The 23,628-nt window shown below is 44.3% G+C and overlaps 1 protein-coding gene and 1 non-coding gene across 2 annotated transcripts; both read right to left on the reverse strand.

Moving 5' to 3' along the window:
* Nucleotides 1–1,179: 1,179 nt before the first annotated feature.
* Nucleotides 1,180–2,865, reverse strand: LOC141020735 (F-box protein At2g34280-like). Its single transcript, XM_073495675.1, has 2 exons — nucleotides 2,730–2,865; nucleotides 1,180–1,670 (listed from the first exon to the last, which is right to left on the reverse strand). Exons 1-2 carry the CDS (start codon nucleotides 2,863–2,865, stop codon nucleotides 1,180–1,182), a joined length of 627 nt encoding a protein of 208 aa, XP_073351776.1.
* Nucleotides 2,866–8,940: 6,075 nt separating this feature from the next.
* TRNAL-CAG (transfer RNA leucine (anticodon CAG)) lies at nucleotides 8,941–9,020 on the reverse strand. Its single transcript has one exon. It is a non-coding gene; the product is annotated as a tRNA-Leu (tRNA).
* Between the last annotated feature and the right edge of the window lie 14,608 nt (nucleotides 9,021–23,628).

The raw sequence follows: 23,628 nt of genomic DNA on the forward strand, positions 1-23,628 counted from the left end.
ACAGCCTTGGGAAAGAATCGGTCCATCAGTCTGTTAGTTACCTGATGCGGCTCGAGGAAGATGCTGCAGATGCTGGCCTGCAGGGGAGTTCATGGAAGGGGAAAGAAAAGCTGGCACCGTCGATACCCATGGAATCAATCGAGCCAGCATTAACATCCGTGCAGTCGGTTCCTCCGGCTCAAGGGATGGTTAAATTGAATATGGATGCTAGTTTTCAACAGGACAGCGGACGGGGTTGGGCAGGCGCTGTGGCCAGAGATCACCTGGGCAGAGTGTACCTGTCGAAGTGCCCTGACTTGGGCAGTGTGCAAGAAGCTTGGCCAAAGTTTACAGGGACCAGTGACACTGGAGATGGATTGCAAATGGGTGAATGAGTACTTGAACTCGGATATAACCAGCCTTGCCACATGCTATGGAGTGATCCAAGACATCAAGGAGGCCCTATCTGTTTTCTCCTCAGCCAAAGTTGTTTTTGCCGGGAGGAGATGCAACGCTCTGGCCCATGAGATGGCTGCCGAGGCGAGACAAAACGGAGAAGTGCTGCTAATTGCAAGGGTCCCAGACAGATTAAGATAACTGATGCAGGCTGGGTGTAGCCTTCCTACTTGAGTATCTATATATACTGTTGTATTCTCAAAAAATAAAAGTATTCAATAGTGTAGCGCTGCGGTATGCCTCGCACCCACAGTTTAGGATGAAGAGAATGTTCGCTGGTTTCAAATCGCAGACACACTGAGATACATTTATCCAAGTGTTAAACTTCATACTGAATCGACAATGTAAACTGTAACACGCACTCTGGTTTATTTTGGTCTTCAGTACGAATATTTATCACAAACACAGGGCAGAAGTCCGAAGGGGCATGCACACAGAGATAATTAACCATGAGTAGCCTACAAGTGAAGTGAGCGGCTGAGCAGATTACCATGCAGAAATGGCACATCACATGTGCTGTACTCAACATGGCCTTCCAACAGTTACAGAGAAAAAAGGAACATGATCGTGCAGTTAAGAGTGACTGAGGAGTGTGTGATCTGGGACCTAAGCCTGACCATTAAAGAGATACGGAGTACTTTCAAACAATGCAACAGCAATGATGGATTTATAACAGAAGAATTAAAATACCTAACCAGATGCAATGAACACACACGGAAGAATGAATTGCAACATAACATTACACTAATGAGTTGACAATGTGTAGACATAGCAGCCATCTTGAGCTTCAGGTCCTAGCAATAACCGGTACTCGCCCGTAGGGCCGTGCGGGTACATACCCAAGAAAATGAAGTCAGAAAGCAGAGGAAGTGGAGCATACTGACGAGTTGTCGGATTGCAGACGATGAAGCGGGCGTAGTTCATGGTGAGGACGACCAAGCCGTCGCAGGAGGCCAACGGACGGAAGAAGGCGCGTCGAAGTTGTGCGACGGACCGGAGCTGGTCGGTGGGGGCGATCCCTGCCCGGTGGTCGAAGGGGATGATGTCTAGGGACCCGATTTTGTCGCCGACAAAGTTGTAGCCATAGAGGAGGGGGAGGCTGGGCTGCCGGCCATGGTGGGCGAGGAGGAAGTCGCGGTTGGAGGTGGCGCGACGCCAGGCGTGGCAGACGGCGCGGCAGCGGAGGAGGGCTATGGGGGCCAGGCGGACGAGGATCTCCCAGATGACGATCTCATCTGGGAGGCCATGGTGTGGAGGAGGCGATGCTGCTGCACTTGCGGCTCAAGATGGCAATGGGGCCCCGAAACCCGCGTCCCCGTGGGTTTTTACCCTATTAGGGGACGGGGATGGGCACCTTTTCATCCCCGCGGGGCTGTTATTGGGCACATTTTACAACCCGACACGTTTCATGGGTTTACACCCGTTTCGATAGTCTCCGTCCCCGAAACCCGACAAAACCCGGTAAAATACATATGCATTGATCCGGCCCAGCCCAAAGCCACACAGCCCAACCCCCTGCGTCGAGGCCAAACCAACCCCTCGCTGTGCCTCAAGATGGCAATGGGCCCCCGAAACCCGCGTCCCCGTGGGTTTTTACCCTATTAGGGGACGGGGATGGGCGTCTTTTTAACCCCGCGGGGCTGCTGTTGGGTAAACTATGAAACCCGACACGTTTCACGGGTTCAAACCCGTTTCAACAATACCTGAACCCAAAACCCGCCATCCCGTTCAAAATACTACAATAAGCATATTCGAGGAGTAAAATCTTGAGAGTGATGATGATCATGGATAACCATCTTGCTCATTCTCTTCTTTGCAAGCACCATTCCTTATGTCACTCTTCAATGAACGTGTTGCTCCAAAATGGCCAACATCTTTTAGGATGAAATCTGAGCTATACCGTTACTTGGAAGAAGAGCTAGTTCCATTGTCCAAAGATAAATTAAGTGTGTTAGATTGGTAGAAAGTTGGTGGAACACGCTATCCAACTTTGAGGCTGCTATCATGTGATATTTCTGCAACTCCGGTAAGCACGGCTGCCTCAGAATCAACATTTAGCACAAGTCGTAGAGTTCTAGTTCTAAGTGGTAGAACTCTAGTCCTTATGTTCGCTTAAATATGCCGATTTCCCCGTGGGTTTCCCGTGGGTTTAGAAAACCCGATGGGTTTAGGGGACGGGCAAAAGCCTATCGCCGCGTACGGTGACGGGGACGGGGACGGGCTTCCTAATTTTTCGTGGGGATGGGTTTGGGAAGGCAAAACCCGGTGGGTTTCGTCCCCGTTGCCATCTTGACTTGCGGCCGCCGCCATGGTCGCCGGCTGAGAGCTCTGGGTCCGCGGTGGAGCTGTGCTCTGTGTTGGTAGTGAGATGGCGGCGGCGGCGGATGGAGGTCTTTTTGCAGATGCATTTGGGCTAAGCCCATCTCCCATTCTCATTCTCAAACAAGCTGGGCCTGGCCTGGACCATGTCAGAACCATGCACGCTAGAGATTTGTGATCAGCTTTGAATTTTGAGCAGTTTTTAGTCTTATCATACTCCTGCCAAGTTTCATTGTATTTGGTGAGTCAAAAAAAAAAGTTTCATTGCAATTACATTTGTTTTCAAATAATTTTTCCAATCTTATACAACAGGCGCCAATCTGATGCGGAAACTTTGGAATTGATATTTGTTTTTTCAGTACTTTGTCTCAAAAAAAAGTTTCATTGTAGTTGGAGAGTAAAAAAACGTGTTATTGCATTTATATTTTTTCCAAATATTTTTTTCTCATATTGTACAACAACCGCCCGTCTGATCCAAAAAACTTTGGAATTGATATTTGCTTTTTTGTTAGTAGCTCGAATTAAATCTTCTATTGCGCTAGATTTATAATCAACAACTATGAGATTTCAGATTAAGAAAATACTAATAGGTTCACATTCGGGGTCGAGGCATCCACGGGGTAGCAGGATGAGGGCAGATAAACTAATCCTGCGCTTTAATCTTTTCTTTTTTTGGGGGGGGGGGGGGGGGGTGGATTTTTTGAGGGATATCCAAGCGGCAAGAAAGGAACACGGACCAAATTCACCTCATATACCACCCAAACAAATGCATCCGGGGCGAAAATAATTGGCAAATCTCAAATCTGATGCCCGTGAAACCCATAATTGTAACTGATGTCTGCAACTTTACCAAGGTTTATTTGCAAGTTCAAAATTATATTCATGTTTCGTGCTTTCAAAAACCCTAAAAATAAATAAATTTGCATGCAGATGCTCACAATGGACCTACACAGTATTTTACACAGAAAATAATCTTTAATATTAGCTGACACAAACTATAAATAGGTGAATCTATAATGGATTTACCACTCGCCATTATACATCCACACATTTAAGTTTTCGTGTAGCAAACAAACTAGAAAAATTATTAATTAACTTTTAAAAATATGTAGCGCATGCTCAAGTGTACATGTGGGATGTTTTTAAAATTTCTAAACTTTTATTCTTATTACTTTTGATAAATTTCAAGCATCACAGAGCCCAAGAGTCGAAAGTCTTGGTCCTCTAGGATCATTCTGAGAGGCAATACTCTCTCCGGCCAGGTTTATAAGTTTCGCAGATATTTGAATGAAAGCTTTGATCATTAATATGGTCACTAAAATATTGTGTGTATGTCTATATCATCATATTAATATTTCAACTGTATAATTTGCAACCCCGCTCCTCCCTTTGCCTCTTCCACATCTATTTCTGAATCTTGATTTGGGTGGCATATAACTCATATTTTGTTGACTAAATTAGTGGTCATACTTACAAACCAAGGTAGATGGAGTAGTAAAGATGGCTCTTTATGCTCTATAACAGAAGAAGCTCTTTGATTATTCATTGTCTAATGCATGTTTTTTTTACCATAAATTTCCCACTTCTAAAATGCCAACAACACTACTAAAAGGACAAGTGATACAAAACTATTTTGGAAGACAATTAAAGCGATATGATAGATGTCCATTCCATATTTCAAGATGGCACTGGGCCAGGTTCGTCTCGGGTTGACCAATGTCAAGTCCATCCCAAATCCATGAAGTCATTCTCTGTCTGTCCACAAAAAAACCCATGGGCGGAAAATTATGCCCATGTCAAAACCTGATGAATATCCATCGGGTTATCTCAACACGTATACATAAGACATAGCCCAGAATTCACATAAGCTCTCGAACTCTCACAAAATGACATAGCAGATGTGCACACCATCAAAAGCTCTTGGATTGTCACAAAGTGACATAGGATAAATGCACATCACCAAATAAGCTCTCAAATTCTCACAAAAATGACAAAACATCAAATAAGCATATACGTAAACAATTCTCAGCCCTCACATAATGACATAGCAATAGCACAAAATCATTTCTCGATCTTAGTTTCTTACAAAATGGCATACCATAACTTCAAACAAGCAGGGGTTGAGGTACAACCATAAGTGTGTCTCAAGATCTCATTATAACTAAAGAAAGGTATAGTTTTAGGCATCATCTTCCATTCTTCACATCAATGTTCTAAGCATCATCTTCTAGGATTTAGTTATCATGGACTCGGGCTCGTCCTTAAAGTGAACAGATCAAAAGCATAAGAGTGTGGGCCAGATGTCTGACTTACATAGAGGAGCTGATAGAGATCATTCAAGAAGAGGACTCCTTTTCAATCATGGAGATGTGGGCACATGGCCCTACAACAGATACGGACGACGCTCTCCGCATGCAAGCATGCTTGTGATGAGATGAGAGCCGTGTTTGAGGCAAAAATTGTGCAGCATTTCGGAGACATAATGGATGAGTCCCGAGGAGCAACGTTGGAGCCTGGAGGGAAACTTGCAGGACATGCTTGCCAAGGACACAATGGTGGTCGTATCACTCAACAAGGCATGACGGTCAAGTAACTAGCAGTATTGCTCGCCATGGGAATCTTTGTTGTGTTAGCCATCTCTCTAAGGTTCTTCAACTCTAGGAACATCAATGGACGTTCTACTGCAAGCTTGTTTTGTTATCTTTGTTTCATAACAAGCTTGCGAATGTAAATGTATACATTTGATGCTACTCCTGTGATCTTGCATCTGTTTGGTGTAGGCCTGATGTTGTCGTGCCTTAACATTGTGTTTGGGTCTTGTCATAATTTAGTCGTCGAAACACTTTGGGTGTTCTAATTTGTTTTATACATAACAACACGATGGTTAGTTAGCTATATTATAAATAAATATCCAAGTTTCTCTTTTCCCGTTGCCATTTTATGTTCCTTCCAACCACAATACCTGAAGGAGTTTTCTCAAAGCAGTGCGAAAAACTCAAGTTCAAGTCCTTGTTTTTTTTCCGACCAAGGGCAATATAATAATATCAAGATGACACCCCCATAGCGATCTGGCTAAAGGGAAAATGGTGGTAACTTAAGGACAACGCCGCCGACAATCCATGGTGAGAAGCACGCCGAGTTCCTGCACACGGCTGCCGGAGCGTTGGACAAAGCCTCCTGCTGGATGGATTAAAGTGAATGTTGATGGAGCTTGGAGGGAGTCAGACAGTACCGTGGGTGCTGGCAACTATCTATTCATCATGCAGGTTCATTATTTCCTGCGCTAGCCCACTTGAGGCGGATGTACAAGCATGTAGGGAGGGAATTGCCCTCGCATTGGAGTGGAGCGACAACGAACCATTCATACCGGAAACTGATATCACCACTACTACCAACATGATCAATGAGACGGACCAGAACAGATCACCTGTAGAGTATGTGATATCACATGTGAGTAGGAGTAGAAATAAAGTTAGTCATATGTTAGCCCAAATGGGACATTCAATCCCCCGTACTGCTGTTTGGTTGTGGAATGGACCAGCAGGATTGTAATGAGCTACCCTGATTAATACAATCATTACTGTTCTAAAAAAAATGACACTCATAATACCCAGACTTTGCAACAATGCATTATGAAGACTTAGTCCAGCAATTAAAGATGCAAACAACCATAAAAATAAAAATAAAGAAAGGCGGCAAAACCAACAACATGCAACAAACAAGTAACAACACAATCATTCACCATTCTCGCCAACTTGTGAACTACGAGAAAGGTTCTCCGAAAGCCACACCTGCTTCATTTTCTAAGAAAGGTTGACAGAAAGAAAAAGGAAAGGAAAAGCCACAGGGCTTATCCTATTGGGCCGAAAGCAAATAATAATGGGGCCTTGGGAAGCTGGGCGTCAAACTGAATCACTCCGACTCAACATAAGAAACAACACTGTATTACTTACAACTGGACATTAGGAACAACGAATATATTCCATGAAAATCAAAGGCAAAGACGTTTTAGAGACTAAGTTGGGCCTTAACTTTGTGTTCGAGTCTAGTCAAAATTTATCCGTAGCAATACTCTGGGTGTTCTAATTCGTTTTATCCATAGCAAAACGAGTGTACTTAGCTATATTATCAAGAAATGTCCAATTTTTTTGTTCCTTCCAATCACAATACATGAAGGAGTTTTCTCAAAGCAGTATGAAAATTCAAGTGCAAGTCCTTGTTTTTTTTTCAACAAAGGGCAATATAATAATATCAAGAGGATACCACTAATACCTAGCCTTTGCAACGATACATTATAAAGACTTAGTCGAGCCATTAAGGTTGCACACAAGCATAAAATTTAAAATAAAAAAAGGCGACGCAACCAACAACAAGCAACAAACAAGCAGCAACAACATCATTCACCATTCTCAACAACATGTGAACTACGAGAAAGGTTCTCCGAAAGCAAAGTCTGCTTTATTTTCTAAGAACTCTTTTTGTACGAAATATTTTCTAAGCAAGATTGACACTGCAGAGCTACGGCTCGCTTATAGCGAGACCATAGCTCCTCTCATCGAAGGAAATCTTCATCCCGCATAGACTTGGGCCAGCCCGTTTGCCCTCTCTTTTTCGATCAATGGCACACGACGGTCGCTCGCTCGCGAGTGTTTTCTAAATCCATTTTTTTCTCTTTCGGTTTTTTCTTTTTTCTCTATTTTCCATTGGGTTTTCTGCTTGTCCTTTTTGTTTTCATCAGTTTTCTTTCATTTATTCATGGTTTTTGTTGTTTTTTCATTTTCCTTGTGGCTTTTTTGTTTCTTTCTCAGTTTTCGTTGGTTTTCTTTGTTTCTTTCTCAGTTTTCACTGGTTTTCTTTGTTCTTTCTCAGTTGTCACTGGTTTTTTGTTGTTCTTTGTTTTTAATTGTTTCTTGCTGTTTTCACTGATATTTTTATTGCTTTTAATCGCTTTTCTTTGTTTTTCCTTATTTCTTTTTTTGGTTCTCTTGGTTTCATTCTTTTGCATTCGTTTCGTTGGTTTTCTTTGGTTTTCATTCTTTTGCTTTGTTTTATTTTTTAATTGGTAATTTTCTTTTTCTTTGTTTTTATGTCGATTTTCATCGGTCTCTTTTTTTGTTCAACACATGTTAACTATTTCAAAACACATTCAACAATTTTTTCTTAAACATCAGAAAAAATATTTCATGTAGATGCTTGACATTTTGCAAATGCATGAGTTACATTTTTTGAAAACTTATTTTTATGTCTACTTTTATTCCATATTGATTGTAATTATTTTGGTATATATGTAATACATTTTCCTAAAACATGTTCATCATCTTTCAATACTAGTTTAATATTTTTAGTACATAGCCAATATATTATCTATGGACATTCAATATTTTTAAATGCTTTATTGACATTTTTCAGGTATAAGATTAACATTTTCTTAATACATGGTCAAAAAATTCTATACACATTTAAATTTTTTCAAATGCTTGATTACATTTGTCAAATACAAGACTTATATTTTTTAATACATGGTCAACATTTTTTCTATACACATTTACCATTTTTTGAATGCTCGATTAATACTTTTCAAATACTTGTTTTTAAAAATGCTTGACTAACAGTTTTTAAATACATGATCTCTTTTTTTTCTCACCAATTCTTTTTTTGTATGCATTTTTAGTATACATGAGAAATATTTTCTCTATACGCATTTAATATTTTTCAAAGGTTTGGTCAACATTGTTTTCAATGTTTGATGTAAAGTGTTTTTGTAATATGCACCTTCCGCACTAAAATAAGGTGTACTAAAGTTGAGACACTTACTTTTGAACAGGGGGAGTATTTATTTAGAATATTTGGAAGTATAAAAAAAAGAAAGGAAAAAACAAAAACATGAGAAAACAACAAAACAAAAATGAAGTTGGGGGTTCCGCGTGCCTGGACCAGCCAATTCACTCTCGCCTTCAGCAAGGCTTCCCGATTGACAGAAAAAAAAGGAAAGGAAAAGATAGAAAGCCTTTTCTATTGTGCCGAAAGCAAATAATGGAGGCCTTGGGAAGCTGGGCCTGCAACTGAATGACTCCGGCCCAACATAAGAAACAATTTCGGATTACTTACAGCTGGACGTTTCGAACAAAGAATAATCCATCGAGGAAATGAGGATAAAAAATTATTCGAGAAAAAGAAAATTTAATTTGTTGAGAGTGGGATTTGAACCCACGACCTTACGAAACACACCCTGAATGTGCCGCCTTAGACCACTCGGCCATCCCAACAATTTTTAGGAATAAGATATTCTATTTAATAAATAATTTAGCGTAAGACGCTTCATCTATCTTGTGAACCAGAGGAAATAATAAGTTGTACCTGGAAGAAAAACTCTCCACAATGCATGAGTAGTATATAAACTGGGAGGGGCTGCAAGCACATGCGTTTTATCAGCTACTCCTAGGATCTTTGTCAATAGACACAAGCGTCTGCATCACACAATTGGCGAACGCCCCACTACTAGAAATGAAAAAACTGAACCAAGGCACGTAGTGATGAACCACACGTAGTGACGAACCAACCGACACGGTTAGTACATGTCTTGACATATTCAGCTGGAGGCCTGCGTCCATGCAACATCAGGTGCTTTCCACCCCTAAGAACTCCCATCAGGTTTCAGCTTCATTTCTCAGTTGTTGATGTTAAAGCATGCATATACTCCTATTATACCTCCTTGACCAGTCGTCTGTTCGACAAAGGAGCCAGCCCTCAATGCTGAGCTTGATCCACCCCTCACCATTTTCCATCTGGGAAACTGTCTGATGTATCCTCCGCCGCCTTGCTTCACCATACATCTTCTGCTTACCTTCCTTTTCCTTATTACGGTCACACACACATGGTAATCAGGATGTGCAGAGACGAAATAATTCTGGACAAAGGCACCAATGGTACCATTACCTTTGCTGCAAGTAAATAACGCCATTCCTCACTGTACCCACAACATAAGCAAGGCTTTGCTCATGATCACTTCCCTACAGGACGCCAACAGAACTAACAACCAGTCATGGCCTGAATTTCTGAGCATCAGCATGCTTGCTCATAGAAAGTACAAGGAATCGGTAGCCTCGTGCTCTGTGCCAAAGGGAGGTTAAATAACAAGACCAACAACTGCACGGATCATCAATTCCTTACAAACCTACTAGGAATCTGGCAACCAGTTAGGCACTTGGCCTGCGCACACGTCTCCACGAACAAAATGTCGACAACCACAACAATTGATGAGCTCACCGACACACACAGACTCAACTCATCTTCTTTCTTTCTTGCAAACTACATGCACTGTGGTGCAAGAGGAAACACATGAGTATACTGTTTTTTTCCTTGACATACCTGACAATGAACTATTTTCCTTGACATAACGGACAGTGAACTATTCTGACAAACTAGCAAGGGAAAGTTGTAGCTGAGCACTGCACCCTGTTATCCAGCCCATTCAATATCTCCAAGATTCGTGCTACTGACACTGCCTTTTGGGCCCATACGGGGTAATTAGCAGCAAGCAATAGATGTCCTCCACAGCTCAATACATAGTTTGAACTGCGAGCATACCTGGCAGTGAACTATATTTTCCTTGTGATAGATGGCAGCCGATTGCTTGCATAGCCTAATAAGAATACATCTTTTAGGTAAGTTATCTTGTGTGGGGATGGAAATCAGGTGCCATAGTTTCTTGAATACAGTGAGCAGCAAGTAATCCCTCATGGTCAAATCAATAAGCAGAAACTGCAGTTAAAAAAACACCAGTGAGAAAGGCACCACAAATACCAGCCCTACTTAGTCCATTATCATCTATACATAGGTGATCCTAATTGCCACAGGAATAGTGCCAGTATAGTATTCATTCCTTAAAATGGTTACATCCCAAGTGAAATGATAATTCCAAATGACGCAACAAGAACCTGGAATCATAACAGGATATTCCAAATGATGCAATGGATTTATGAAGAATGAAATGTGGCAGCATATTTCTGAAAAGGTGACTATAATGTAATCACTTAATATAACAAAGGTAGTGCTCCAAGCTCTTCTGAAATTGGGTGCAACTTGCTAGTCAACAAGTGGATAAACGGCCTCATTTCAGCGATGATTACAGCCAATAGACATCGTTAATTCTTCAGTTTGATAAACAGAGACACGTGGCAGCTAGATTGCTAACTATTGAGTACTGAGAAGAACATGCCCTTGGGCTAAACACAAGACGAAATTCAAAGTTTGCAAGTCTAACAAGGAATGCTGCTTCACGAAACAGTGAAGACCACAATCTCATCCTGCCATACATATATTCCATCTAAGTCCCACAATTGGTCTCGTAAATGACATGCCAAACTGTTCAGCTAAACTAATGCTGCTGTTGATTAGTGCCACTGCATCAGCATGCAAAGCAACAGCACCATCACCGCCCGAACCGCTTTTATCATAAGATAAGAGACTAACTGTCAAGATTCTCTTCACCGGGAGCAGCTGACAAATTTCTTTCATGACAAGCTGGCTAACCTTCATGATTCAGAAATAGACAAACACAAGTATGAATCCGGATGTAGAACTTCCATCCCGAATCAACAATATAAACTGTAACCACACACAATCTGGACCTCAGTCTGTCCATGATAGATCTTTCTTCTGCTCATTAGTACAAGTTTCATTGCTGGAGCATGAAGCATTGATTCCTAAAAATAATTAGCAGCTAAAGTGAAATTATAAATATAATTCCAAATTGATGCAACGACAAAGGCAAAACTATAATATGTCTCAATACCTAACCAGAACTATAATCAAGCTTTTAAATCTAAGCCGATACGACCGATATATAGGCCGATATATCACTTTTAGGGCTCCACCGATATCAACATAACATATCATTTTGCAAATATCATTTTCCAACATATCATCCGATATGGACCGAAATATCGACCGATATGGCCGATATCTAGCCCGATATGTCCAGCGATATAGAACGATACGTACATGAAAACAATTATTTATTGGATAGTACTGAAATAAGATTGTGCATTTACAACTTCATTATATATTATCGAAGTCATTCACAATGTTTCATACAAATGCATATATATCGTACTGTTTTTAATCATAGAATAAGGATTTTGTGAATCTTTCCTTAATAGTTTCTTAATAAACAAATCAATAAACTAGGAATCTAAAAGTGCTATGTTAAAGCATTGACATCATACATTTTCTTTTACTAAAAAATGTTTTGAACAAGAATAATGAAAAAAACTAGAGACCGATATATCTACATGTCGTCCGATATATCACCCGATATCCGACATCCGATATGTCAAAGCCAAAGCGATACGGACCCGATATCCGATATTTTGAAGCTTGACTATAATGCAATCTTTCAATTTAACTAGTGCCCCGAACTCTCGTAAAAATTCAGGTGCAACTTGCTAGTCGACAAGGAGGATAATCTGCCTCATTCATCATCAGCTAAAACAAAACACGGAAAGATAAAACATATGTATATTTGCAAAATTTTAGTGTTACAAGAGGACTACCCGGTAATCTCTAAATAAGGAAACCTTATAAAAGGGCATGTCAGTTCTTCAATTCAATAAACAGATACAAGAGGCAGCTAGATTGCTAACTATTGAGTGCTATAAAGACCGCCATATATATAATATAGAGAAAATAAGCATAGTCCATTCTCCAGTTCAAGAAAACAGAAACACGGGTCAGATCATCAACACTCACAGCAGATACTTCAGCCCAAAGGAATATTCCACAAAATAGAGCACAACCATGAAATAATTCTAGTTTCTTCATCATAATTTTTAATACATCAACAAAGAAGGTAGCGGGTTCATAGTGGATCGGATTAATAGATACTGCAGCTCATGTGGATATAGAGTGCTAGGCCCATAAGAAGCTCCACCACGCTCAACAACCCTTGGATGAAAGTCTAAGTGTTGACAACATAATCTTCTGGTCAGATTAAAGGTGGAGCCCGACGACAGTGCGTGACCTGCAGTGTTTGGCACAAACACTACTGAAATTTTCACGTACGCCGGGTGTAATGCTCTTCGCCGAGTGCTAAAACACGGACACTCGGCAAATCAAGCTCTGCCGAGTGTCACTCTCGGCAAACCCACCTTCACGGCAAACTGCCATCTTTGCCGTCACTGCCTCACGGCAAAGAGGCACCGCACGGCAAACCCTGCAGACGCCGAGAGCCGCTCACGGCAAAGAGGAGCCACGTGGCATGCCCGTCCGCAACAGACGGCTCCGTCACTTACTGCGTACTTTGCCGGGTGTCACTCTCGGCAAAGCATATGCAACATCCTATTTTTTTTGTGTGTGTTCTTTCTAACTGACATGTGGTCCCGCTGGTCACATTTATTAGTAAAAGTTTTAAATAACTTGCTATTTTTGTTTAAAATGACGATATCTTTGCCGAGAGCGGCTCTCGGCAATCCTTCCCACCAGTACGACAACATGGCCCACATGGGGGCCGACAGTTTACATAGCTTTGCCGAGAGCTATTCTCGGCAATGCTCGCCTTCTTTTCCGAGAGCTGCTCTCGGAAAAGTTGTGGCACAACAGTAGTGTCCCAGACGACCATGTTTCCGAGAGGAGCTCTCGGTAGTATATCGTTTTCCGAGTGTTGCTCTCGGAAATCTTTCCCATTGATTCTGCTGTCAAGCTATTTCTTTTCTGATCCCTGCAGATAAAAACAACTACAGTGCAATTTGATCATATATAGGCATAATTTGATCTAGTCCACACATATATAGGCATAATTTGATCATATATAGGCATAATTTGATGTAGTCCACACATATATAGGCATAATTAGGGATAGTCCACATATTGTCACACACAAGTCGAATGTATTATCCTAGTAGACGTCACACACAAGTCGCAAATTCATACATATTGTCACTACTTGCAAAACACGTGCACATCACAATAGAAGTACACTTGTTCATATATAGATCATCTTGAGGAGGAGAGGCCATGGGGTTAACATTCCGGAGGAGGGGCATCACTTGCACTGCGTCGAGATTGCATAAGAACCTATAAGAGTAGAGTCACGTGAGGGTGGTTCGTCCCTATGTAATGAATCTTCTACTCTAGTTTGGATAATGTGCTACCTGTAGTTGATCCTCAAGCAACTTCAACCTCTTGTTCGTGTCTTCCCGTTCCTTTTCTCTGGACTCCTGCTCATCCTGCCGCCTTTGCTCCTCTTCAATAGTCCGCTGCGCCATTAAATCTTGTAACATGGCATTAGGCTCATATAGGTTGGAACGGTGCTATTTCGAGGCATGGACATAAATGAATGGTTAGGATGCTAACCTTGAGACGCGCTATCTCACGTGATGTGGCGGTTGGGCGACTCCGTATGGATGGAGTTGAGCTGGTGCTCGACGCGCGTATCTCGTGCAGCTTGCGATGCGAGGAGGTGGCGATCGCCCCGTTCCAAAGGAGGTGGCAGCTACTTGATCGCCATCCGACTCACGCCGGACAACTACTTGTTCTGGCGCGCCAAGGTCCTACCGCTGCTACGCAGCCGGTCTCTCCTCGGGTTTGTTGATGGTTCGCTATCGTGTCCTCCGCAGGTCATCCCTACCGTCCATGGCCCGGCCATCAACCCGGAACACCGTATGTGGGTGCAGCAGGACCAGGCGATCCTCTCTGCCATCCAGGGTTCCCTCGGCGACGGGGTCGCTGGCCTTTGTCTCTTCGCCGCCACCTCCATGGACGCCTGGACGACCCTGGAGCACACCTTTGCCTAGGTCTCTACCTCCCGCTCGATGGCCCTTCACAGCGAACTCGGCGACATCAAGAAGGTGGACTCCTCCGCTACGACCTACTTCAATAAGATGAAGGTGCTGGCGGACACGCTCACCTCTATTGGTCGGCCGCTTAGTGACGAGGAGTTCGCCGGCTTCGTCATCAAAGGCCTCGACGCCGATCATCAAAGGCCTCGACGCCGACTACGACAATCTCGCCGAGGCCGTCCACAACGCCAAGCCAGCGATGCCTCCTCACGAGCTCTACTCACGCCTCCTCTTCATCGAGCAACGCGTCGAGGCTCGTCGCTCCTCCGCCATCATCACCGCCCAGCCGGCGGCCTTCTGGGCCTCTCGTGGCCAGCGCCCACCTGCCCCGTCACCTGGCAAGGCAGCCTCGCCCCTGCATCGACCCTGGGTGGGGGCCCTAACACTAGGATGGTGTGCCAGCTATGTGGTCGTGAACGCCATGTCGCCTCCAAGTGTCACCGCCGCTTTCAGAGGAGCTTCCTTGGCATCGGCAATGACGACAAGGGCAACGAGCGCCAGTTTGCCATGGCAGACTTTGTTCCTCCCGCCGCCGCCCCGGCTGCCCACATCACTGCTGCCCCGTCTGCCCACATCGCCGCCAAGGGCAAGGACCCGCACGTCGAGCAGGGATACACACCTTCCTACCCTGTTGATCCAGCCTGGTACATGGACCCGGCGCCATGGATCACATGACAAACGAGCTCAACAAACTCTCCACCTACCAGCCCTACTACGGGCACGATCAGGTTCACACCGCCAATGGTGTAGGTATGCCCATCTCTCATATTGGCCAAGCATCTCTTTTAACTAGTCATCCCTCTAGGCAGCTCCATCTTCGTAATGTTTTACGGGTACCCTCGGTAACTCATAATCTTTTATCTGTCCCTAAGCTCACCCTTGATAATCATGTCCTATGTGAATTTCACCCTTTTAATCTTTCTGTTAAGGATCGAGCAACCCGGGACGTTCTGCTTAGTGGCCGGTTGAGCCAAGGCTTGTACCGTTTGGAGGATCCATCCGCCCCGTGCGTCTTCAGCGGTGTTCGTGTGTCGCCTTCCCGGTGGCACTCTCGCTTTGGTCACCCTGCCACACCCATCGTTCGCCACATAATCCACCGTCATGAGCTGCCATTAGTGTCTAGCAATAAAGAGATGTCCGTGTGTGATGCCTGTCAGCAAGGCAAGAGTCATCAGCTACCTTTTGTTTCATCTACTAGAGAAGTAAAGAACCCTCTTGAAATTGTGTTTTCTGATGTGTGGGGTCCGGCACAAACATCTGTTAGTGGTCACAACTATTATGTCAGTTTTGTTGATGCCTATAGTCGCTTCACTTGGCTTTATCTTCTTAAGCGCAAATCTGATGTGTTTGATATATTCATACAGTTCCAACTGCATGTTGAATGTCTACTCAAGCAGATTGGGGGGGGGGGGGCGAATATCGCAACCTCAAAACCTTCTTTAATAAGCTTGGGATCTCTCATCATTTATCATGCCCGCGTACACATCAGCAGAATGGCACTGTTGAGCGCAAACATCGCCATATAGTTGAGACCGGCCTCACACTTCTTGCTCATGGTTCTGTACCCTTTCGTTTTTGGAGTGATGCTTTTGCTACCACGTGTTTTCTCATTAACAGATTACCTACACGTGTTGTTAATATGAAAATTCCGATTGAGCTTCTCTTAGGTGAAACTCCTGACTATACATTTTTTAAGGTGTTCGGGTGTGCCTGCTGGCCTCATCTTCGTCCTTATAATGATCGCAAACTTGAGTTTCGCTCCAAAAAGTGTGTGTTCTTAGGGTATAGTTCTCTCCATAAAGGCTACAAGTGTCTCCATGTCCCAACCAATCGAGTCTACATATCTCGGGATGTTGTTTTTGATGAGACCGTCTTCCCCTTTTCTGCCATGCCTCAGTCATCCACCACAACACCTTCTATGCATTCATCTCCTCTTATGCCTGGCCAATTTGAAAATGTTGCATATTCGCCTGTGTTGTTACCTAATCATGGTGCAGGAATTGGACGTGGAGCTCGCCTGGAACTCCTCCCTGACGGACCCGCTACGTCGCCTGTGGTGCACGTCGATCGGCCAGTGCATGCACCGCCTCCCGCCCTCGACCCCGCACCGGGCGCCCCGTCTCCAACCGCGCCTGGACCGGAGCCCATGCTGGCTACTGCGACCGGGCCAGAGCCTGCGACGGCCTCCTCTGAGCAGTCTCCGTAGCCACCTCCTCGCCCGGGCTCCCCTCCATCGTCGCCCTCGCCATCCATGCGGGCGTCCTTGGTGCCTACATCGCCCGGGTCTGCAGCGGCTCACACGCCGCTGGGGCCTACGTCGCCTGGCCTGCTGTCGCCTGGTCCGCCGTCGCCCGGCCCGACGTCACACGGACCTTCTTCGCCGGAGTCCCCTGGACCAGCCTCACCTGCTCCGGACATCCCGCCGGCCCCGGTGTTTGCTCGCCCGCGGCGTCCACACACTCACAGCCGCAGTGGCATTGTTTGTCCCAAGGAGCGCATCGATGGCACGGTCACCTATCTTGCTGCTTGCCTGGCTCATGCTGTGGATGATCCAACCGCCGAACCACACAGTTATGAAGCCGCTATGTGTATTCCACACTGGAGGGCTGCTATGGAACAAGAATACCATGCTCTTATGAAGAATAAGACCTGGACACTTGTTCCCCCTCCGTCTCGCGTCAACATCATTGATTCGAAGTGGGTGTTCAAGGTGAAGAAACATGCAGATGGTTCCATTGAGCACTACAAAGCGCGTCTCGTGGCTAAGGGCTTTAAACAGCGTCAGGGCCTGGATTATGAGGATACATTCAGCCAAGTTGTCAAGCCTACCACTATCCGACTTCTTCTGTCTCTGGAAGTTTCTCGCGGATGGTCTCTCCGCCAGCTTGATGTGCAGAACGCTTTTCTTCATGGATTGCTTGAAGAAGAGGTTTACATGCGGCAGCCACTTGGATTTGTTGATCACACTCAGCCTCATCATCTCTGTCATCTGACAGAGGCCATATATGGACTGAAGCAGGCTCCCCGTGCCTGGCATGCTCGCCTGGCTTCAGCTCTACGTACTCATGGGTTCATTCTTTCGACGGCTGATACTTCACTGTTCTTATTTCAGCGACCGAGTGTGACCATGTACCTCCTTGTGTATGTGGATGATATTGTCCTGGTGAGCTCATCTCCGACGGCTGCTGATGCTCTTGTGACTGCACTTGGTCGTGATTTTGCAGTTAAGGATTTGGGACAGCTTCATTTCTTCCTGGGTATTGAGGTCGCTCATCAGTCTCGTGGCAGTTTGGCTCTCACCCCGAAGAAGTACTCTCTTGATCTCTTGCGCCATGTTGGTATGCTCAAGTGTAAGCCATCGCCTACGCCCATATCCTCCACTGACACCCTTTCTGCTGCTGATGGTGCTCTTCTCTCTCCGAGGATGCTACTGAGTACAGGAGTATTGTTGGTGCCCCGCAGTATCTGACGATCACGCGTCCTGATCTCTCATTTGCGGTTAACAGGGTGTGCCAGTATCTTCATGCTCCCACTGATGTACACTGGTCTGCTGTGAAGCGCATATTGCGTTATGTGCGTCTCACTGTCTCCTTTGGTCTTCACCTGCGCCCCAGTTCCTCCGGAGTTCTTTCTGCATTCTTTAATGCTGATTGGGCTGGGTGTCCAGATGACAGGCGATCCACGGGGGGACATGCTGTGTTCTTGGGTCCTAATCTGATCGCCTGGAGTGCACGCAAGCAAGCCACTGTTTCCCGCAGCAGCACAGAAGCTGAGTACAAGTCGGTTGCCAATGCAACTGCTGAACTTATATGGATTGAGTCCCTACTTCGAGAGCTAGGAGTTGCTCAGCCACATCCTTCGGTCCTTTGGTGTGACAACATCGGTGCTACGTTTCTGTCTTCAAACCCGGTGTTCTATGCACGGACTAAACACATTGAGATTGACTATCATTTTGTGAGGGAACGTGTTGCACAGAAGCTACTACAAGTCAGGTTTATCTCTTCAAAAGATCAACTTGCGGACATCTTCACCAAGCCCTACTGTGTAAACCATACCTTATTGGTATTGGACTTGTATGTCATCATTATATATATGTGATAGGCCACCCCTTTGAGGGTTGAGCCTGTTCCCCCAAAACCTACGTTTTACACACACAAGCAGAGCAGGATGAGCTCCCAGCCGGCGACCACGGCGGCGGCCGCATGAGCAGCAGTGACGCATCTCCTCCCTGGCCTCCCAGATGAGGTCGTGATCTGGAAGATCCTGGTCCGCCTGCCCCCCAAAGCCATCCTCCGTTGCCGCGCCGTCCGCCGCGCCTGGCGCCTCGCCACATCCACCTGCGACTTCCTCCTCGCCCACCACGCCCGCCAGCCCACCCCCCCTCGTCTACGGCTACAACTGCGCCAGCGACGTCGTCGAGTCCCTAGACATCATTCCGTTGGACAACGTGGCAGGGTCGACCAGCTCCAGTACAGCGCGCGACTTGGCATTCGCAGCATTTATGGCCACGGCCTCCTACGATGGACTCCTCCTGCTCTCCCTCTACAGGACGCACTTCTCCATCTACAACCCGTCAACTCGTCAGTATGCTCCCCTCCAGCAACTTCGTGGCTTTTTGCCCTTGGGGATGTATCGGCACGACCCTACCGGCGAGTATCGACTGCTGCTGCGCTCGTTCACAAGGTCGACGTGTGATGGACCGCTGCCAGACGCTCAACATGGCGCCTATGTCTTCTCGTTAGGCTCCAGCCAGCAGCCAAGGTGCATCGGGTGCTCTGATGCGGAGGATTTGATATACCTTTCATCTGGATCTGTCCTGCTTCATGGTAGCCTGCATTAGTACGTAAACAATTACATAACGGTATTTGACACCATTGTTGAGTCGTTCCGGTTGATGCGATGTCCGACAGTTATTGGCTGCGGTGACCTGTTTGAGATGGGTAGCATGCTTGGCATGTTTGGTCTTAATTATGAAGGGACAAGCGTTGAAATATGGGTGATGCAGGACTACGAAGCTGAGATCTGGGCCTTAAAGTATCGGGTCGAATTGCCGGTGGCGGACATCAGCTTGCAATGTGGAAAGTTTGACCATCGTTGGGAGGTGATTGTCACGTCGTCTTGGGACAGTGATGTGCTTGTGCTGGTCCATTTTGATGGTTGGCTACTTCAGGTTGGCATGGAAGGCCAGTTGGTTGCCAGTTTCCATCGCAAAGGCCTCCGTCCTACTCGACTTCGACTCAAAGAATGTCTAGTTTCACATGCCTTCTGTCCGACACTAGAGGGTTATGTTGTCAACGACTCACCTTTCATCAGATGATAATGTGGTGAGCACACATATCCTTTCATCTGAGGCTTGTTGAGTGTGGTGGTGCTTCTTACATCCTAACTCTCTGTATTCACATTAGCTGCAGTATTTGGGGCCAGTTTGTTTCAGCTGCAGATTCTGCAGGAGTGGATTTAGCTGAACTGGACGCACTATGAGCCTGCTGCTTGCTAGCTTCTTTGTTGAAGGATAAAAACTTATGATCAAGAAGCTCTGACTCTTACATGGATGAGTTATATTTCTTTGAATATCCTGATGTGTCTGCCATCAATGTTGAAGCCAAAATTACAAGTCATTTGGGTAAGTAGTTAAAGGTTTCCTATTTCTGTGTTTTGTTTTAGCTGAAGAAGAAATGAGGCAGATTACCCTCCTTGTTGACTAGCAAGTGGCACCTTAGTTTGAACCAGAACTCTGAGCACTAGACCACTAGTTAACCTGAAAGATTGCATTATAATTATGGTTAAGTATTGATATTATAAATCTACCTTTGCTTTGCATCATTTGGAATTGTATTTATTATTCATGTTAGCTGCTGACCATTTCAAGGAATTAAACACTTCTTGTGATGTCCAATCTTAACAGAAGCTTGTGAAATGATACTTGCACTGATAAGAAGAAGTATTTATCATTGCTCAGCTCAGGTTCCAAATTCCCCTTCAGATTCTGTAACTGCAATGTTCATTTTTATTTATTTTTTGTAAATGGAGCAAGACCATCTTGAGTACCATTAGCCGAAATCAGATTTGCCTCAAACAGAACATCACCAGGAACTGTGTCTCAACCAGATTGTCTCAACTGCACTCCAATCATATGCTCTGGATGTACTATGTGACATTGGTGATTGCTCAGCTACCCACATTCAGTTTTCTGTACCATGCACATTTGCATCTGTGTATCTGAGTTTTTTTTGTGTGTGTGTGACATGTTATAGTTTACACTGTCCCTGGAATATACAAGTTTAACACCCATATTGTTAATGGGGTCTGAAACCGGTGAAAAGTATCTTGGATCTCAAACTGTATTCTCAGCAGGGCTCCTTCTATGTTCTTTTAGCTGACGATGAAATGAAGCGGATAATCCTCCTTGTTTAGCAAGTTGCACCCGATTTTGTTAAAGAGTTCAGAACACTAGTTAAACTGAAAGAAATATTGCATTATAACTCTGGCTAAGTATTGAAACATAATACAATTCTGCTTATGTGTTGCATCTTTTGGAACTATATTTATCATTACCATTTCAAGGAATCCGCACTTCATGTGATGTTCGATCTCAACTTCGGCTTGAGAAAATGTACTGATAAGCAAATTATCATGGTCCGACTCATGTTGAAGATTGTGCACCCCGGTTGAAAGCAGATTGCCTCAAGCAGGAAATCACTAGGAATGTGCTTCTGGATGTAGTATGCGCCATTGGTAATTGCTCAGCTACCTACATTCAGTTTTGTGTGGCATGCGCGTTGGCATCTGCGTGTGTGTGAGTTCCTTTTCCTGTGATGAATGTACATACTGGCGAATTGTGTGTGTTTGGGGTTACAATTTAAACTTCGATGGAATATAGTACTCCAGCCCACATCAGATCCCACAACATTAGTGTTTCTACAGTCTGCGGCAAAAAGTATCTTGATCTCAGACTATATTCCCTGCTTTTTCGTTGGAGGGTTTCAGTTTTTCTACCTGAGATGATCGACTGATTGCACACGGCCAATGCAGGAGTAACCATGAAGAAAACTAGCATGTGCATGTAAGCAGGATACCAACCAGCTTTTGATTTGACCATGAGCAACTTGTTCCATCTATCGCCTTGAGTTTTTTTTTGAACTTATCTATCGCCTTGAGTTAATTAACAACAGGATCATTAGCGCTGGAGAGTTAACTTTTACTCCAGGTTGCACGCTCAGTAATCCATGCATAAATTGTATTGTTTCGAAACAGGGATATACAATAACGTCAGCTGAGATACATTACATCCTTGGGAATACATAGTCATATACGTATTATTTTTGTCAGTTACGCTGCTCCATTTCATCTGAACGGTGAAGCCCTTTATTGAAAGTACAAACACATGAGGTTATACACACAACAAGTTGGGCTCCATATTTAGTTTAACACATGACGAAGACAATTAAGGTTTGGCATTGCCAAACCCGGACCCAGAGCCGCTGCCACCACCGCTACCACCATTTGCGCCATATCCACCGCCACCGCCGCCACCATTATAATTTGCATTTGCAGTACCTTGTGCATAGCGGTAGTTACTAACTGCATCACTAGAGCCAGATCCACAACCATTACCAGATCCATAATATAAATTTCAAATGACAGTTGCTTTTTATAATGTAAATCTTCATGCATGCCCAAGGTCTTGTAACAATACAGCGCATGCCTTAGTTGCGCATTGAACTAGTTTAGGGAATGGCACTTATGAATTCTGGTTAGGCAAATTCCTTGATGTTGTAATGAACTCTGTAGCTAGTGATTTAACCAGCAGGTTACTGTAATGGAATAGTATGTGTTCCTTTCAAAAAAATGGAAACTGTTATTTTACTATATGTTTGAAATCTGCAGTGGCATCTATCCATAACCGTGGATGGCCCGCAAGTACAGAGGTGCATTGAAATAACCCAGAAATGTGTGTCTTTTAACATGGGGCACAGCCAGGACATTTTGTCAATTGATTCACTATGGATTTGGGTATGAACTAACTATTGTATGCAGTGGCAGAGCTCACTAAAAAATCCAACCTAAGCTGGCCGCAAAAAAATTCCTTCACAACTTGATTTAAGGCTGGGGTCCAATGCCCCTCCCCTCCCCCCCCCCCCCCCCCCCCCCCCCCCCGATATGTGCATAGCTCTACCTTGGTTGTTTGTACATGCTCATACTATCTCGCAAATTACAACACATAGAAGACAGAAATAAGGAACCAAATACTTATAATTTTTCCTTTGTTGCAGATAAGTCTCATAAATATGACTGGAAAACACAGTACCAAATGATTAGGGGAATTTGTCAGGCTTTGAACTGTGTAGACAACCACCGCATTAATCAATTGGACTTAAAACCCGACAATATTGTATTGGATGCTTGTTTGGAGCTTAAAATTACGAACTTCGGGATATCAAGATGCTTTGATAAAGGAATATCAATATTTACACTAAAATCGTTCGTTGGAAACTATACGCTAAGATTATCAAAGTTTTTCCTTGATCCTACTCGGTATGTCATATTGCTTTACGAAAACATATTAAAATTTGCCCTCATATTGTCATACAGGGGGAGCATTGCACCAAAGATCATCAGCAATGGAGAAATAACATTCAAGTCAGACATGTATGGTTTGGGTATCATAATCATAAAAATATTAACAGGGGATAACAATTATGATTTTGAAAATGTAAGAACAATTTACTTTTTCATTTCAGTCATTTTTTTAGCAAACTTAAATTTTGTAGTTCCAGACTATATAGTTCAAGTTCTAACATAATTGCCGTCGTTAAAATTGCAGTCGTCGTTATTTCACACAAAGCAGTTTTACCATAATTGTCCCTAATGATGTATGGTTTAGTAGGTATCCCTGGATCGACAGTTACTCGGTCAAATGTAACGGTGAGCTACTTGAGGCTTTTACACCGTCGAGAGGCCTACGACAGGGGGACCCGCTCAATCCCTATCTCTTTCTCTTTGTGGCTGGCGGTCTGGTTAGTCTAATGAAGGAGAT

Source organism: Aegilops tauschii, chromosome 3 (assembly GCF_002575655.3).
Source record: "Aegilops tauschii subsp. strangulata cultivar AL8/78 chromosome 3, Aet v6.0, whole genome shotgun sequence".
NCBI lineage: Eukaryota > Viridiplantae > Streptophyta > Magnoliopsida > Poales > Poaceae > Aegilops > Aegilops tauschii.